Below are 13431 nucleotides of genomic sequence, written 5' to 3'. Positions count from 1 at the left end.
CGGCCTGAAGCTGCTATTTTTATTTAAATGGAATATCTTTAAGAGCCAGAATAAGCTTTTTGTAGATCTGTGACCTTCCAAGGGATCTGGCCCACAGCAGGAAATGGGTAGCTGCTTATTGGACAAAAGTTACATGGTTACAAACCTGACTCCTCACTAGGTGACGGCTCTTGTCTGCAGCAGGTCTCCAGGCCTCTGTTGAACCCCTTTTCCTCTTCTCTTCCTTGTTTTGTTTGACAGTATGATATATTTTTCTGTGCCCATACTGCTTTTAAGTGGGATAAGGCAGCATCATAACTGTTCAGACGATGATGAGTGAGAGGGTGGTACTCAAGTCCTCATCTGCCGTTGAGAGGACACCAGCGTTTCACCTTTGGGGTCTATGAATCCCACCTCTGTGAGTTCCCTACCTAGTGGGTAGCATCTCTGACTCTTGGCAGAGCTTCAATTCTTCCTATAGTCAGCAATACATTCTGAGATGCCCTTTCCCCGATAGTAAAGAGTGATCGTGTATCCCAGTTCCTATGATAATTCTTGAGTGTCTTTGTACAATATTGTGGCTATAGTGGCTGCATATGAAGGTATGGAGCCCCTCCCTTGCCGTGGTTCTGTGTTTAGCTGAGCCTCAGATAATCCCACGTAGTGAAGCAGTATGGGAGAAATAGCTCATCTGATGCACTCTGGGCATTGAAGTGATTTCTGGAAGGACTGGAGAGCTCGCACCTACCAGGATAGATGGTATTTCTGGTGCTTCACTCTGAATGATTCCTGTCTACCAGGATCTGAAGTGTTTAACCATCATCTTCTACAGTGTTAGCCAGTGCATGTGATGAAGACATCGGGGTGGGGTCAGGCTTGTTCTGGAGCCCGAGAAGGAATCTTCCTGAGATGTAGCCTTTGGATGAAGTCAGGCCCGGGGAAGAGGGTGATGCTGGAGTGGGTGTCTAGGCATGTGGGCCTGTGTGGGCAGAGCTTGGCGATTTCTCATCTGTGCCTCTGTGGAGTGGGTCTAAGTGAGAGGCCATGCTGCGGGAAGGGCATGCCTCTGGTTCGGATGGTTTGGAGCCCTGCTGCCAGCTGCTGTCGTCTTGGATGATGCCCCTGGGCAGATTTGTTCAGGCTACAGCACCCTCTGTCTTCCATCTTTCAGGAAAAGATTGGTTGGCGCAAAGATGCTCTGCACTTGCTGGTGTTCACAACAGATGATGTGCCCCACATCGCGCTGGATGGAAAACTGGGTGGCCTGGTTCAGCCACACGATGGCCAGTGTCACCTGAATGAAGCCAATGAATACACCGCATCCAACCAAATGGTGAGGACTAGGGGGGCTCCCCTTACCTCTCCCTGTCATCCCGTGCCCGCCCTGTCCCTGGAAACTTCTTCCTTGGTCCTCAGTGCTCACTATGTTCTACTCCATCCTGGGGATCCAGTTTTGTTCATCATTTTGGCCTGTAACTATGGGACCTCACCCAGTGGCAACCACTGTACCCACCAATAGCTCTTAAAATCCTCATGGACCTCGTTAAACTGTTTCTTATCCTCCTTTCTCCTCACTTTGATTGACACCCCCCCCCACACACACACCTTCCAGCATCACTGCTCAATTCCAGAGAGCAGTGGCCTCCTCCGTCTTCCTAAGCCGTGAGCAGGATCGGCGGGCATTTGGCTAGACTGTTAGGTGCAGGAAAAGGAAAATTCTGCAAGGAGCACCCATAGGAAGCGGGCAAGCTAATTGGTGCTGGTGGCAGATGGCAGGAGGTGGAGGCGTAATGGTCCCCATCCCTCCTGAAGTGATGAAGGGGGCTACAGATCACACCTAAAGATGCTCCAGTCCTCATGCCCACATTTTGGGAGTGTCTGGTGAACCCTAGAGGGGCCTTTTTATGAGGGTCTCTTCCCATAACCTCTTAGTTCAGGAGTCGCTGTTGATCTTGGGGACTGGGCCCAATGGGGACCCAAGGGATAGATGCCTTCCGGGAGTTCTGCCTGCATGCAGGTCACATGCTGGTGGTGTCCAGCCAGTTGAAACTGTTGCAGTCTTGACTTTTGCCTTGGCCTTAGGACTATCCATCACTTGCCTTGCTTGGGGAGAAGCTGGCGGAGAACAACATCAACCTCATCTTTGCAGTGACGAAGAACCACTATATGCTCTACAAGGTATGGGGGGCGTGGCCTAATCTGGGTGCTCTTTCTGACTTAAAGCCGGTTGGTGATTAGAGTGGGAGTAGACAGGGTCAAAGGCAAACACTGTATCCCTTTCTAGCTATGCTTGGAGATAATAAGACTAAGGGGACTCTAGAATGTTCACATGACCGTGAGTGTCTTCACCAGAAGTTTGAACTGTTTTATCTAATGTAATTCAGAGAAATACCTAGAAAAATTGTATGAACTGTCATTATCAGAAGATGGCTGGAGACACGGGGCCTATTCCAGCTGAGAAGAAAAACATGAACTGAAATTCTGCATAGAGGAAACTGGAACAGACGCTAGGCAGCCTGCATGGCTAACTCAGTTTTCCTGCAGAGAGTGGGAGGCCAGGAGTGGCCCAGGACAGTAGCCCTCTCAAAAAGCAGTCAGTGGCCGAGAAAAGAGCCATGGGCTTGTTCAAGCCAACAAGTCTTTTCCTGGCTGTCACTCGGGCCACCATGCTGGTAATCACAGCGAGCTGCAAGTTGCACTCAAGCTCCTTGGAGAGTCACAGAGGACATCAGTCTAATCTCTGGCCCCTACGTGTATGATCTCAGGGTGGGTGCATACGCATGCACGCACGCACAAACTATTTGGCCATGCAAGAGCTCATGTGAGCTAAGTATAAACCCAGTTCACCCCTGATATCCTGTACATTGTGAAGGGGATGTTGTCAGGAATCCCTTAATCTCCTAAGAACTTACGCTTGATTGTGTCTCAAAGGCTCCTGCCTTATCAGTTGTGAAAATGCCACGGTGTCTCCTTGAATTCTGGATCTTCTTTGAGACTGAGCCTGTTTTAAATGATGAAATGGAAAGACACTTACTTTTTGTTTGGTGCAACATTGTGGGTTAAAAGTTGTCCACTGCAAACTGCGTGTTTAGAAGGACTGATTGCAGGCGCTGTATTGGGCTTTGTTTCACCAGGGGAGACATCCTCCTTGACTTGTCTCTCTCAGAATGGGAAGACCTGTACAGCTGAGAGCCAAGGGGCCTCTGGCCTGCTGTCAGCGCAGCACTCAGGAGTTGTGCTAGGACAAAGGGCTTTGTCCCAGAACCTACACATGGGTATCAAAAGGTCTTAGAAGGATACCCTTCATATCTTAGCTTCTTACTGATAAGATAGGGTGTCCCTTAGACACCTGGAAAGTGGCCCCCTCTGCTACATCTGAAAATGAGCCTGGGATTGCCAGCGGTGATGGCGAAAGAATCAGGAGGGCCAGGGTGGTCCCAGAGGGTGAGCAACTCACTCGCGGTCAGCCCTTCGCTCCCCTCCACAGCCGACTTGAGTGGACTCACCCTACTCTCTCTTGCCTCTCCCATGGCTCCTTCTCCAGCGTGTGGCATAGGAGAGTGGCCGGGCACAGTCTGTCCTTACTCCTGTCCACAGTGCACTGTTGACTCCAGGACGGAAGGTGTCTTAGATAGGGTTACTGTTGCCGAGATGAAACACCACGATGAAAAGCAAGTTATGGGAAAAAGGGTTTATTTGGGCTAGGCTTCCACATCTGCAGTCTATCACAGAAGGAAGTCAGGACAGACACTCCTGGAGGCAGGAACCCGGAGGCAGGAACTGATGCAGAGGCCACGGAGGGGGGCTGCTTACTGCTTGATCCCCATGACTTGCTTGGCCTGCTTTCTTATAGAACCCAGGACCACCAGCTCAGGGATGGCGCCCCCTACAGTCGGCTGCCCCCCCCTCCCGTCATCACTAATTAAGAAAATGCTCTCCAGGCTGTGTACAGTCCAAGTGTTAGGGAGGCATTTTCTCAGCTGGGGTTCCCGCCTCTGATGATTCTGGGCTGTGTCATGTTGATGTAAAATTAGCCAGCACAAAAAGTAATTCTTTGTTTGTTTGTTTGTTTTTCCAAGAATTTTACAGCGTTGATCCCTGGAACCACTGTGGAGATTCTGCATGGCGACTCCAAAAATATTATTCAACTGATTATCAATGCGTACAGTGTAAGTCACTGACTCGGTCCCCACTCCCGCCTCCATCCTACCCGTTCTGAAACACTGAGGCCTGGGAGCTGATCCAGGTTTGAATTGGGGCTTAGCTCTGTTCCCACCCCTTCTGTTGGGGACCCCTAGAGTTCAAAGTGTGGCTGGTCTGGACAGTGTCTCTGTATCCTAAAGACTTACATTTGGGCATTAGGGAAGATTTCCGCCTGGTTGCTCCCCACATCCCCTCTCACGGTCTGCACTTTGGTTCCTCACAAATCATAGTTTACCTTATACCTCCTGTGGCTTCCTGCTCAAACCAGATTTTCTCCTCCCTTCCTCTACACCCCATCCCCTACCCTGCCCCTTTGAGTCAGGGTCTCTCTACAGAACTGTGGCTGACCTTGAATTCACTGTGTAGACCAGACAGGCAGAGCTCCACGAGTTTGAGGCCAGCTTCTGCCTCCCGAGTGCTCGGATTAAAGGCTTATACCACATGCCTGGTTCTAGCTCTGACCTTTAAATCCTCACCTCAGCACCCAGAGCCAGAGAGGCAAAGTTTTCAATTTAACATACACATTTAATGGTTTTTAAGCTTTCGTTTACTTTTAGCAAGAGAACAGTTAGACTCATTTACGGGGACTCAATAGATGCTAAACGTGAAAATGGGGTTTGAGAAGTGGGTGCTTGTGTTTCAAGCTTGGGGCCCCTAACTAATGAAACCAAAGTGGGAATCAAACTGCCTGCCCCACACATTCACCTCTTCTCCCTGTGGCTGTCATTCCCTCTGTGGCTGTCAGAGGCTAGAGAGCCCACGGGGCAGAAGGTCTGCTGCTTTTCTCTCATGACCTGGTGACCACAGCTTCTTTCCTGAGGAGGGGTGGCCTTGTCTGAGCTCTGTGAGGTGGGACGAGAACATTTTTCTGGGCTTCTCTGGAAGAGCTACCTTTCAGAATTTCCATGTTCAGCCAGCTCCAGATCCTACAGACCACGGCATTTGGCTCCATCTGAGTCTGGCCCTCTGCTCCTATGACTTTGGTAAAAAAGGGAGTAATAGCCAGTCATAGTGAGCATGTCTTTGATCTCAGCACTTTAGTGGCTGAGGCAAGATGATTATGAATCCAAGGCCACCCTTGGCTATACAGCAAGACCTTGTCTTAAAAAAGCCAATAAAAAGGGGGCAAGCAGTGTAGCTCAATGGTAGAGCACTCACCTAGCATGCACACATTACCCTGATTCCATCCCCAATACCATAAATTGGCTCTGGAGAATTGGCTGTGTGTTGTTTGCAAGGATGGAGACACTCTCTGCCCCGAGAATTGCATGTAGCTGAGTGTTTTGTATGTCCATGCTTATGTGTGGGAACACTCAAACCATGGTGGGGTCTCCTGGATGCTTGGGGTGCTCTTTTCTAAAGATTATTTACTTTTATCTTATATTTTAAGTGTTTTGCCTACATGCGTGTGTGTGTATCTGATACCTGCTGAGGCTAGAAGAGGGTTGGATGCCCTGGAATTGGAGTTCTAGAGGATTGTAAACCTCCATGTGGATGCTGGGAATCCAACTTGAGCAGCCTTTGTGTATGCCTGGCTTAGGGGTGTTCTTTGAGTGGCATTTTCCCTGGCCAGGGTTTGTTGTGCATATATAAAATGGTTTCTTAATGGAAATTTGGGAACCTGGATGTCAAGGAACCAGGGGATCAATGGGGCGTCCACTCTGCCACTTAGAAACTGGGGTGGGGAAAATTTTTTTAGGCTGCGTTAGGAACTGGAGTGAATCCAGTTTCCCTGGGAAACTGTGGGGCCTTGGCATTGCTGCTTTGCTCTCTATCAAACTGCCTTCAGGGAAAACCTGCTGAGAGTGAAGGACACAGCAGTAAACACTGGAAACTCAACTGTGGAGACTACGAAACTACTAGACTACCATCGACAAGTATTCGGACTCAGCAGGGGAAGTTCTTAAGTTTCCTTCAGGCATAAGGGACACACAACAGAGCGTTCACATCTAAATAGGACAATCTGCTAAGTTGGGGACACGCACGCACCCATGAAACTTTCAAGTGCATTGAATGTGCCTATCACTCCCCAAGCTGTGGCCCTCTGGAGTTCCCTGTGTCTACTCCACTTTTGTCAAGATTGTGGGAGGTTGAATACAGACATCTGGAACTCCGGGTGCTGGAGGCAGAGCCCAGCTGGTTGCAACTGTGCTGTGCTCTGTCTCTTGGGAACCATGGCAGTGTTGCATAAGAAGAAACAGTGGTGTGTTGGCCTCTGCCCGGGTTGCTGACAGAGAATTTTAAAGCCCCTCTGTCCTAACTTTTGGTCTTTGACCCTGATCCCAAAGCTTCGAAGATGCCTCTGCCTTCCCTAAGGCACCGAAGCACCTTTTGCTTTAGTGAGATGACTCCTGGTGACCCTCCGAATAGCTTCAGGGTGGGCAAGACATTGGTCAGGCCAAGGCGACAGGGGTTTGAAACTTTCAGTATCACTCTTGACCTCCCTGGAGGGGACATGACAGAGATAGAGTTGACCACCCGTTGGTAATAATTTAAGCAGTCTTGTTCACATAATAAGGCTACCATAAACTTCCCATAAGGCCTGGGTACACAGCATGTACATATGGATGTGTGTAGAGGTTGGAACACTTGGTTCCACAGTGCACATTGCCCCATGTGCCTCTTCCATGTTGATCTACCCTTACGAATGTTCCAGTAATCATATAGAAGGTATCGTCCTGCATTCTTTGAGAGCATCCTACAAAGTCATTAAGACAGAGGTCATGGTAGGAACCCTGACTCACAGCTGGTCATGAGGATAAGTGACAACTTGTGACTCTGAAGGGAAGAGGCAAACCTGTGCTACGGAGCCCACAACCTATGGGATCTGGACACTGTTAGAGTCCGACATTAGAGTCTCATTGGATTAGGGCACAGCCAGGTGCTATCCATGGAGAGTTGCTTTTGTATGTGTAAGGGGTTCAGGTGGGGTAGTCCCACCCACACCCTGACGTCAGCAGTGTTGTTACATGGTGTGGAAGACTGAAGACGAGAGAGTAGGAAAAGTGGGGTGTTTTCCCTTCAGATCCCATCTTCTTGCTCCTGCCGGTCTGTCCGGTGGGAAAGCCTGCTGGACTTGAGGCTCTGGTGCCTTTCCTGCCTTGGAGTCTACACAGACCTCTCTTGCAAGAGGCGAGCTTTGGGCAGAGGCAAGGCTCTCAGTAGCTCTCACTAGCCTCCTTCCTGTGCTTTCCCACAGCCAGGGTCCCCCCATGGCTGTACGTGCTGGCACTGCCTTGATTGTTGGTACATTTCATGAGTCACTCATCTGTGACTACGTGTGGGTCTTGACTTTGCTCCCTTGAGTGTTGGCAGTGGCTTCATGGGGACGCTGGAAGATTCTGGTCAGAGTCTACGTAACAGATGAAAAGTTTGTGGTCTTTGGCCCGGTCTGGTTTGTGTGTGTTTTTCACAATGTGGAATTGTCAGCTCTTGGATTTGTAACGTTTTTCCAACTGTGCCAAACTCACTCTGTTGCTCTCTCTCTCTGCCCGAGAGTGTTTGGCAGCACAGTCTTGCACGGAGTAGAGCTGAAGGGAGATTCTCTTTCAGGGCCCGGGCCTGGGTGCAGGCTCAGAAGCATCATTTGGGCAGCAAGAGAGGCGCTCTGCTTATGAAGAGCGGCACCCAGACAGACAGACAGACAGACAGCACAGGGCCTCTCGTTTAAAGTGGGTGAGAGCAGGATGGGCTGCAAACCACTGGAGTGGCAGTGGAGGGTGACGTCAGAGTCTGTGGTGGATTCTGCCCTAGCAGAACACATGTTTCTCTTTTGGTTGTTGCCTTAACGTCTGCTCCAATCCCCGCCCCCCAACAGCAGACCCGACCTAAAGCGGTTGCAGATGTAACCTAACCTGGCACCGGGTATGAAACACAATAGCAGCTAAAGGGCTGACATTCTTGACATTGTCTTCTTTTTCCCCGATGGGGGTAAGAAACCATCTTCAGGGGCAAAGCTGGTAGCCATTGAGTAGATTCATGAGTCACACATGAACGTCCTCACGCGTAAGAACCGATTCCTGCGCCTTTGATCCTCTGATATGTGTTCCCTTCATTCTTTTCGGCAACAAATACATCTTAGGAGGCCAACTGTGGCCAGCATCGTATGACACGTGGCAGCAGGACATTGAACCAAGCACAGCCCTCTCCTGCAGGAGCTTGTGATGTTTGGGGGAGACCGACCCTTACAGCCACGGGGTGGGGCGACCTGGTGATTCACACTTTCCAAAGTCAGTCGTTTGTGAAGAAAGAAGCCTGTGGACATGGGATCAGAGTGAGGACTGGAGCGGAGGAGAGGTCCTGCCAGCTTTTCCTACCATAAATGTGAGGTCTGGACTGAGTCTTCACGATTCCTGCTCATGAAACAGCAAGGGAGGTTCTGATCCCAGAGGCTCTGTGGCAAGCGAGAGGGAAAATCAGCCAGCCAGAATACGGACTGGGGACTTATGGCCCATGTAAAGCAGAGCTCTCTCTCCCTCCCTTATTTTAAAGATTTTTTAAAAAAATTTTAATGTGTGTATGTGTGTGTTTGCCTACTTATATGCTGGCTCATCGGGTGCATGCCTGGTACTCTTGGAGAATAGAAGAGGCTGTCAGATCCCTTGAAACTAAAATTAAAGATAGCTGTGAGCTGCTATGTGGATGCTGGAAACCAAACCCGGGTCCTCTGTGTATAAACCAAGGATTTCAGCAGTAGATGTGAAAACTGACAATGACCGCTCCATGGTAGAGTTGAAGAGAAGGTTTTTATTGTAAACATGAGAGTACAGCCAGAGGCATCTGGAAGAGTCCAGAGCAGAGAAAGAAAGGAGGGAACTGAATATGACCAGCAGACTAGAGCAGGCTATGAGAGGAGATGGGGCAGGGGAGAGGCGAGCAGGAGAGAGTGGAGGACAGAGAAGAGGCCAAGAGAGAAGCCAGATGATGCATATGGTCACAATGTCAGGGTTATATGGGAATGAGGTGCTGGAGAAGTCTGGGTAGGGGTTGATACCAAGGAAGCCTGGAGGCCAGCGTGGCATGCAGTTGGGTGCACCAATAGGCACCACAGATAGCCATTTGGCCTGAGTGTTTCTGAACCTGAACCTCTGGAAGAGGAGCCAGTACTCTTAACCACTGAGCTATTTTCTGAGCCCCGTCTCTATACTTCTGCATAAATACAAATATAGTGCATATGCATGTATGCATTTTCCCCTTTGTGTATGGGTGTCTGCATGTGAATGCATATGTCAGTGCCCTGGGAGGCCGGAAGAAGGGTTAGCTTCCCTGGAGCTGGAGTTGCAGGAGGTTTTGAGCTACCCAGTGTGGGTTCTGGGAACTCTTCCTTTTAAGAGCACCCAGTACTCTTAAGCCCAGCCCCATTCTTCCACCCCTATTACCTTTGCATCAAAGATTTTATCTTCGTTTGGCCCACGCTCCTGAACATAACCATGGTTAAAAACATCTGTGCTTTCCGTCCATCTATCCATTCAGCAAGACCCTGTGCTGCATCCCAGAGGAGAAGGGCAAATGGTCCTTAGAGCCCACAGTGCCCTGGGAAGGCGGATCCGTAAATAGCTAATCATTTCAGCGGAAGAGGATGGTGTGTGTTGGGTTGCACTTTTGTGCCCTTTGGCCAGTTAAGGAATGGCACTTCGGAGAGGAAGCAGCTTTCAGAGGGATGGTATTTTTAGACTCCTAGAAGCCTTCTCGACAGTCTGTTGCAGAGAGAGACTAGTTTTTGTGGAGTGTTTTCAGCAAGCTGTGAACTTGCTGGGCAATCTGCATATGTCATGTATTCAAGCTTAGCACCACAAGCTGGAGTTAGCAAGTGAGCCTAGGTAGGGCGTGGGGGAGATAGCTGCACTTCAGTTTGTTCTTCATGGGGCAGCTTGGCTCTGTGTCTCCCAGAGTAAGTGAGTCCTGCTGTCTGTATTATAAACAGACATTTTTTAAAAAGTGCCTGATAAAATATGACTTCTAAATAAAGCCAGTTACATCATTTGGCCTCAGTTTCTAAAGCAACATCTTTCATAGTGACTTTTGAGACTGGGTTTCATTGTGTAGCCCTAGAACTTGTTATGGAGACCAGCCTGGATCCAGCTTATGGAGATCCACCCACCTTTCCCTCCTAAGTGCTGGGATTAAAGGTGTGTGGTATCACACTTGGCTATTACTTAGAGATTTTTTTTTGTAAGGGCCATGTGTGTATACTCATAATATTTGTATTACTTTATATTTCATACATGTATGTAATGTACTTTGATCTTCTGTTTGGCCCTAGCTCTGTAGCATCTTTTGCCAAAAGCGCCTCAGTTAAGGATGGGATCTCCTGAACCCCTCCTTCATTTATACCAGAATTATGGTTTGCGTGGTTCTGTGCAGACAGATAACCAGAGCTGCCTCAGCTTCATGGGTACAATGGCCGTGCCATGTTCAGAAGACACTTCACAATGTTCTTTCCATCCTCTGCCTCGTATTTCCTTTCTGCTCCCTCTTCTGTGACATCCCCTGAGCCTTGAGGGGGTGAAAGAGTGATATACATGGTGATATGCATGCCTCACTTCAGGCTGAGCCCTCGTAGTCAGTAATTCTCAACACCCTGGACAGTCCCGAGACTGCATCATCTGCTGTCCCCTGCAGAAGAAAGTTCCCCGGCCAAGTTTGAGCGCAGCGCTTACTTACGAATATGAACATAAACATTTCGCAGGCACTGTGAAACCTGATCATTTAGCAGAGCAGCAATAGCAGGTTCCCTACTGGTTATGGGAGGATTTTAAAAACCAAGAGGCGTATAAAGCATTCCACAAACCTTGTATAAACTAAATATACATAGGTATGTGACACCCAGGGGAAAGAGCGAATCACAGCCGGGCGTGTTGGCTCGTGCCTGTGGCAAGAGGATTACAGAGTTCACGGGCAGTCTAGACTACATAACAAGACCCCATTCCAGAAACAGAAATACACGAAGAAAACACAGCCAGGGAACGACATTGCCAGCAGTCCCTTGCAGAACTCCTTCTGTCACTGTCCCCAAGGGTAGCCATCAGTTCTGCCTGTCTCTGAATTTCACACTCCACAGCAAGGATACATTCCGAGAGACACAAGGCGAGGTCAGCCTTGTGCAAAGAGGATATCACGTGTGAACCTAGAAAACGGTGGAATGTACCGCGTGACTGTTTCTCTGTTGCTGCCTGTCACTCCTAGGCCCCAAACCTATGAGGCTGTCACATACTGAATACCACAGGCAGTTTAACAGTGGTGGCTACTGTGCCTCTGAGCATACAGTAGCTATGTACTAAGTGATGAGAAATTGCCGGCGCTCCGAATCTCTTGGGGCCACTATTATATATGATCTTCTGTGGACCAGAGTATCCTTATGAGAGAATAAATACAGTGTCTGCTCCTTTTCAGCAACGTTGTACACTTCAGTGTGTGTTCACACAGTTGTGTTTGATTTATTCTCTCTATTGTAGGCGCTCTGCTGTGTAGACAGACCGAGGCTTACTTCAGCCCATTCTGCTATTGGTAGGCTTTTGATTGCTTTCCCTATTCTTGCTCTGAAGTTGCTGTAGACATTTTTGGCAGCGCCTCTCTGACCGGCACATTTCTGTTGAGCATAATCCTCAGGGGAAGCTAGGACTAAGGTTGGCCTGGGTGTTAGAAGACATTACCTATTGCTTTTCCAAAAGCCTGCAACCAGCTTCCATTCCAGCCCGCAGCGTGAGGACCCCAGTTCCTCCCCGCTCCGTCCCATGACAGGCTACTTTCAGTCTTTCTTTTTCTTTCTTTTTTTTTTCTGTTTTAACATATTGTTTTTCCTTGGTGTTCATTTCACTCAATGTCTCGAGACACTAGTCTGCAGAAAAGCGTGGATTCTGTGATAATGTAGTTTCAGACTCATACAGGATGACCTCACCCAGTAAGGGATGGGTTTGAGTATGAAAAGAGGTGGGGTGGGTCCTGGATGAGCCGACTTTGCAGGATAGTAAGGAGCTAGCCTGGGGGAAGGCAGGTGCTGTCCTGAGTATGTGTGCACGCACGCATGCGCGCAAAACCCAGAGATAGCGTGACTAGATTTCGGTAACTGTGTACCTGAAGCGGAGGGTGGGGATGAGAGGTGGTTCTGAAGACGCAAGCGGGATGCAGGACAAAAGCCTTTTGAGGGAGATAGTATCACTTGACAGGTGGACCTTTATCAACCATTCCAAGCTCCCAGAGGGAGGCCCCAAGTCAGGTCTACCAAGGTGGTGTGTGGGACGCCCCCTGCCTCTAATTTGGCTTGAGCCTCCTGAGTTAGAGGAAACCATGTATTATGAGAAAGCCTCTGTGGAGAGGACCTCGCTGAAGCTGTCACTGAATTCTGAGGGCTTTGTTTTCTCCCTTTGTTCAGAGCATCCGGTCTAAAGTAGAGCTGTCAGTCTGGGATCAGCCGGAAGACCTTAATCTCTTCTTCACTGCCACCTGCCAGGATGGCGTATCCTACCCTGGTCAGCGGAAGTGCGAGGGCCTGAAGATCGGGGACACGGTAAGTGTTCATTCCTACTGTATAGGAGTTCTTGTTCGCCTGGGTGATTATTCTCTGATAAATGGTAGCTTTCTGGAGCCCTCTTGGGGCTTGTGTTCTGCCTTCTGGCCCAGCATCCTTCCAAGGCTGCTCTGTATTTTGTGTGACAGAACTCCAGTCCATAAACCCCTCAGGGCACTGCCACCTGAGGCTTCCTCAGTGATGCTTGGTGTTCTAGCCTGACAGGTGCAGTCAGGTAGACGAGGACAGACAGGAGTCTGGGGTCATGGCTTCCATTTCTCATCTTTTCTCTTAGCCACTAGGCCAGCCCTCCGGCCCCTCCAGTGAGCTTCACTGACCATTCCTTTCCTCAGAAAATAGAGCAAGGGAAAGCTTTTCTGTGCATGTTTCAGAGAATCTGGGTAAAAATAATAGTTTTTACAATGCCAGCCAATGTGGCAATAAGCCAGCTCCTCCTGCCTCAAGAAGTCCTGGAAATATCTGCGTATATCTAGCCAGGATATTAGGCTTTTCTCTGTAGTTGAAATTTTCTTTGGACTTCCAACCAGCTCCCAAATAAAGACACAGAGACTTATTATTAATTGTGAATGCTCGGCCTTAGCTTAGGTTTGTCCCACTCGCTCTTTTAACTTAATCTAACTTGTTTGCATTCATCTACATCTTGCCTTGTGACCTTTTACCTTTCTTTCTTTCATTCTGTATGTCCTACCTTCCTGCTTTTTCTGTGTCTGCCTGGCTAGCTC

The 13431-nt window shown here is 49.0% G+C and overlaps 1 protein-coding gene across 1 annotated transcript in view; it reads left to right on the top strand.

Annotated features, from left to right (window-relative positions):
* The window catches only part of Itgb5 (integrin subunit beta 5), a 107985-nt gene that overhangs the window by 60972 nt on the left and 33582 nt on the right, over positions 1 to 13431 (top strand). Inside the window, exons 6-9 of the mRNA XM_075965429.1 lie at positions 1151 to 1312; positions 2062 to 2157; positions 4059 to 4148; positions 12554 to 12688. Coding sequence (XP_075821544.1) covers positions 1151 to 1312; positions 2062 to 2157; positions 4059 to 4148; positions 12554 to 12688 — 483 coding nt within the window. The remainder of the gene's footprint in view (positions 1 to 1150; positions 1313 to 2061; positions 2158 to 4058; positions 4149 to 12553; positions 12689 to 13431) is intronic.

This window comes from Microtus pennsylvanicus, chromosome 1, assembly GCF_037038515.1.
Source record: "Microtus pennsylvanicus isolate mMicPen1 chromosome 1, mMicPen1.hap1, whole genome shotgun sequence".
In the NCBI taxonomy this organism is placed as follows: domain Eukaryota; kingdom Metazoa; phylum Chordata; class Mammalia; order Rodentia; family Cricetidae; genus Microtus; species Microtus pennsylvanicus.
Note: the sequence above shows the minus strand (reverse complement) of the source record. Positions and strands in the feature narration are given on the sequence as shown.